General features: G+C 34.1%; 1 protein-coding gene across 2 annotated transcripts; it reads left to right on the top strand.

The window, feature by feature from the left end:
• The first annotated feature begins 522 nt into the window (after positions 1–522).
• Positions 523–2656, top strand: LOC143629322 (protein BRASSINAZOLE-RESISTANT 2-like). 2 transcript variants are annotated; one of them, XM_077098627.1, is made up of 3 exons: positions 523–789; positions 1810–2404; positions 2489–2656. In XM_077098627.1, exons 1-2 carry the CDS (start codon positions 523–525, stop codon positions 2395–2397), a joined length of 855 nt encoding a protein of 284 aa, XP_076954742.1. In that variant the 3' UTR covers positions 2398–2404; positions 2489–2656. The 2 variants fall into 2 exon arrangements, with proteins under 2 accessions (XP_076954742.1, XP_076954741.1); XM_077098626.1 differs by lacking the exon at positions 2489–2656 and having other exon boundaries at positions 1810–2482.
• The last annotated feature ends 2193 nt before the right edge of the window (positions 2657–4849 follow it).

Below are 4849 nucleotides of genomic sequence, written 5' to 3' on the forward strand. Positions count from 1 at the left end.
TCTTCCTCTTTGGTCCCCACATCACATAACATTCAATGATGGCTTATTCACACTTTTTATTTTTTGTACATTTTTCTTGACACAAATTGTTAAATACAGCTAATAAGTAAGTTAAACCTTAAATTTATCATAGTAATGCATACATTAAATTTAATAGAGTATTAATTACTATTAATACTCCGTATTTTATACTATCAACATTTAATATTTTCCTAAATAAAGGATAACATCCAGCCAATTTAACCCTTGAACTCATGAATCATTAATTCAATAATGAAGATGAGATCTACGGCTACAATGATTTGAAATCATTGATGGCCAGCAGGCAGACAATAAAGTAAATAAAGCTCCACATATTCTTACAAACACATGATTCTCTCCGTCCTTTCAACACTTTTGATGTCAAAGATTCACACATCAACTTCCAAACATTTGACACTTCACACACATATTTCACAAATCTCAACATATAAACACACACACACATCATCTCAATTTATGCGTTGAGATAGAAAAGAAACAATGTGGGAAGCAGGTGGATCATCATCTGCTGCGGCCGCTACGGCGGAAGTTGGCGGCGGAGGGAGGAGGAAACCGTCGTGGAGAGAGAGAGAAAACAATCGGAGGAGAGAGAGGCGAAGAAGAGCCATTGCGGCTAATATTTACAATGGACTGAGGGCTCAAGGGAACTATGATTTGCCGAAACATTGCGATAATAATGAGGTTTTGAAGGCTTTGTGTAGAGAAGCTGGCTGGGTTGTTCTTCCAGATGGTACTACATTTCGCAAGGTATGTTGGTTCTGATTGTTTGGTCATTGTTTCATTGATGAGTTTGGTTTTGTTGGTTGGATCTAGGTGTTTATGAACTCTGATTTGCGGTTTTCGGTTTTGGTTTTTGTTGTTAGATGGTTTTTTCATGTCTTTGATTTCTGAAAAAGTGATGGAAATTTCTAATCGGTTTGGTTTTGCTGTTGATTTTTGGGTTTGATATGTGGATCTATACTTTTGATGTCGGGATTTGCAGAAAGAGTTATTTTTTTATAGTTCATCAGTGATTAAGCTTTAAGAATTTAGGGGTGGTAAACGGGTTGTTCGCGGGACCAACCCAATACCGACCAGAAATTTTTTGACACAAACCCGAAAATCGTGTTAGACATATCCACCCTTTGATACGAACACAAAAGTCACAAACCATGTAACCTGATTTTTTATTATTAGTTTTTGTTTTTTTGAATATATACTTCAATTTTGCAATATTATGGTTAATCAATACAAAATTATTTAAAAACACTTATGTGAATTTTTCTATTAAAGTTTTAACTTTAAAATACCCAATATATTTACTTTATGACATGAAACACATTTTAAAAAAATAAATGTGTTTTCATGTAAGGTTCATGCCCTTTTTTTTTTCTTTTAAATGTGTTTTATGCTATAAATTAAGTTGGTTGGGTATATAATCTCTATATTCAAAACTTAAGACAAGTTAACCTAAGGTTCTGTATTCTGTTATATATGTTAGTACCATTTATCGTAAATTGTAGTTTTAAAGTATAATTAGGGAAAAATTAAATTCAAAAAGTCATGTTAAATGGCTCGTTCTTTTGTCAATCCGCAAATGTATGTGTATTGTTTGGTTTCATATATCCATCATAATTTTCGTGTTCATATTGTTTTTGAGATCGTGTTAGAAATGCACGCCCCTAATAAAGATATAAAAAGAAATGATCGATTCGGGTGTCTGAATGTGACAAAACAAATGATAAGTTCAATAATTTGTGCATAATAATATGAAATTTCAATTTGCAGGGATCCAAGCCACCACTTCCCTCCATTGACATGAGAAACATATCAACCAACACAACACCATGTTCTTCCCAAGTAACAAGCCCAACTAACAACCGGTTCACCTTTTTTCGTGATTCGGTTCCATCGTCACTCCCTCCGCTTCGAATATCAAACAGTGCCCCTGTAACCCCTCCAATCCCATCCCCTAATGCAAAGAATCCCCAACACAACAATCTCATTTGGGAGTCTTTGACCAGCCAGACAATGTCATCATTAAACTTGCCAAATTTTATGATTTCCTGTTCTGCCCCCACGAGCCCTACAAGGCATCAGCGGTCGTTCAAACCCATGACCATACCCGAATGTGATGAGTCGGGTGGCTCCACCATTGAGTCTTGCCCATGGGGGAGGTTCCAAGACCATGGGCCTATGGTGATGAGCCCCGGTTCACCGACATTCCACCTGGTGGATGCGGGCTTGGATAAAGGGAAAGGGGTAGTAGAAGTTGGATTTGAGAATGGTGGAGTGAATGCATGGGAAGGTGAAAGGATTCATGATGTGGGTATGGATGATCTTGAGCTGACTCTTGCAACTGGTATTGCTAAGTGATATTGGTGTTTTTGAAGATCATGTAGTGATTTTGAGATTAGTAGTTTAGCATGCAAGTAAGTTAATGTCTTCCTAATCTATGTCAGAAAAGGGTGAAGATTTCATGAATTTTGTTATGATTTTTTATTATTTTTTTTCTTTTTGTTATTCTCATGAATGTTTAAAATACTCTATTATCTAGACATTGTGCAAAAGTTTTGATCATTTCAAGAATATTTTGTGATAAACTAAGATTAAGATTTAGCAAGGGATTGTGCAAATTAAATGAAAATCGGGCCATTTTTCTCCTCAATGTGAGAAGGTTACTAGCGATCTCTCTCATCTCTTCTCATGTTTTTCACATCCTATCTCACATCTGATTATAAATTTTTCATTCTCTCTCTCTTCACTTCCTCTCTCTTTGATGTTTGTCAAAGAACGTCCAACGGGCATCCCACTAGAGATGGTTTTGTACTAAATGAAGCAAGCCGACCCAAAGAAGAACAATCATGATTTATAATTAAGATTATAATCATTCCAAGGGTTAAAGACTTTATTTCTAGTTATACATTATTCTGTTTAAACCCTAGTTTATTAGACTATGTGTTATGATAGGTGAAAGAGGAGTGTGAAAGGCATGTCACATAGGAGGCACCTAGGCAGACGGGTGATCATAATTTGAGGGGTGTTATATTTGGAAAAAGCTTGAAAGGTGGGTGTGAAAGGAACGCCACATGTTTCTTTGTGTTTGGCTTCACCAAATGACCAAATAATAAATCTTATTAAAAAAACAAGCACTTTCTTTTGAATTTACTTTCACGGTTGAAAATTTTCACAACCAAACTCATTTTTACACTCACTTGAGAGGAAATATATGTTTGTGTGAGCTTGATGCCAACGTGGCACACTCCTCTATCACGGTAAGTCACTAGCACACCACAACATATGGTCTTAACTTAATCAAATTATGTGCCTTTTTTATTTATGTAAAAAATAGGACTAGACAACAAATGGGACTAAATTATAACATGATTACGGTGTTAAGATGTACAATAACATGATTATGGTATTAAATTAATGATATGTTTCACCAATAATTGAAGGTGTAGTGCTACCAAATAATTAGATTATCCAGTGTAATTAAGTCAAAAGAGACAAAAGGAAAAGCCATGTTCCCATAAGTGAGGCAAATCCTAGAAATCACATGTACTTTAATCAGTCATCCACTTGTTGGTTTTTTATGTATTAAAATCTCAACTTTTCTCGGTAGGATAAAAAGAGAATGGTTGGAGATGATTCGTTCCTGACGGATTTTAATATTGATCTTAATTTAAATACCAAATTGAATTTTAATAATCTTATATTTATGCAATTGATAATAATCTTAATTTTAAAAAATAATTGTTACTGGTCTCAACTTTTGCATTATTTGTTTTCATTGGACCCCCGTTAAAAAAAAATAAACGGCGTTAAGTTTTTTTCCAAATTTCAAATTGATATATTAGGGCTTTCGTTCGGAATGAGTATACGAGTCCATTGTTGTAAAACTTACCTTAAAAAGGTGGTCCAAACGACTAAAGGATGCTTCAATTCCGGCGTGTAAACTTTTAATTAAAAAAAATCAAGTTGTTTGGAGCACCCTTTAAAGGTAAGTTTTACATCAATTGATTCGTATCCTCATTCCAATCGAAAGCCCTAAAACATCAATTTGAAATTTGGAAAAAAACTTAACGTCGTTAAGTTTTTTTTTTAACGGATGTCCAATGAAAACAAGTTTTGTGAAAGTTGGGACTGGTGACAACTATTTTTAACTTGAGGTTTATCGGCCAACTGCATTAAATTGAGATTATTAAATCCAATTCGCCAAATTAAATTTACTTAATATTTATTTATTTTTTTTAACAACTATACATATCCAGGCTGTTCAAAAAAAACTTCTATCACTAGTCCTACTTCTAAATTATTCCAGTAAATCTATATCAAAATTTGAACACTGATCTTCACTCTTAGCGGGGGTGGTGGTAGTGTGATGGTTTGTTTGTTTGTTTCTCAATGGTCACAACACAATGCGTCCATCACGCTTTTTCCCCCATCACGCGTGATTGGGGGATCGACGACGGTGTTCCACGCTATACAAAGCGTGGTGTGAATCTCATCACGCACCCCCCCTTAATTTCCACATGTTAATTTGAACATTAATTTTATACATTAACTCCTAAGTTGAAAAATGTTTTCAAAATAAATTGTTATAATTATCATTTATTGATTAATAAAGACAATTAATTGTTTTCATTGTTAGAGCATTCTCATCTCATTCTCCATCCCTATCTCTATAAATACACTAAAAAACACTATATTTCTCTCTCCTGTTTAATTAAATAATATTTTTTTATACTTTTATCATTACAGTTTTCTCTCACATCTACTCACAACCAATCCATCAAATATTAAAAAATAAATAAGGGCAAACAAT

The sequence above is a fragment of the Bidens hawaiensis genome, unplaced genomic scaffold, assembly GCF_021521415.1.
Source record: "Bidens hawaiensis isolate Kalapana, Puna unplaced genomic scaffold, B.hawaiensis_p1.1 tig00005181_1, whole genome shotgun sequence".
Lineage (NCBI taxonomy): Eukaryota > Viridiplantae > Streptophyta > Magnoliopsida > Asterales > Asteraceae > Bidens > Bidens hawaiensis.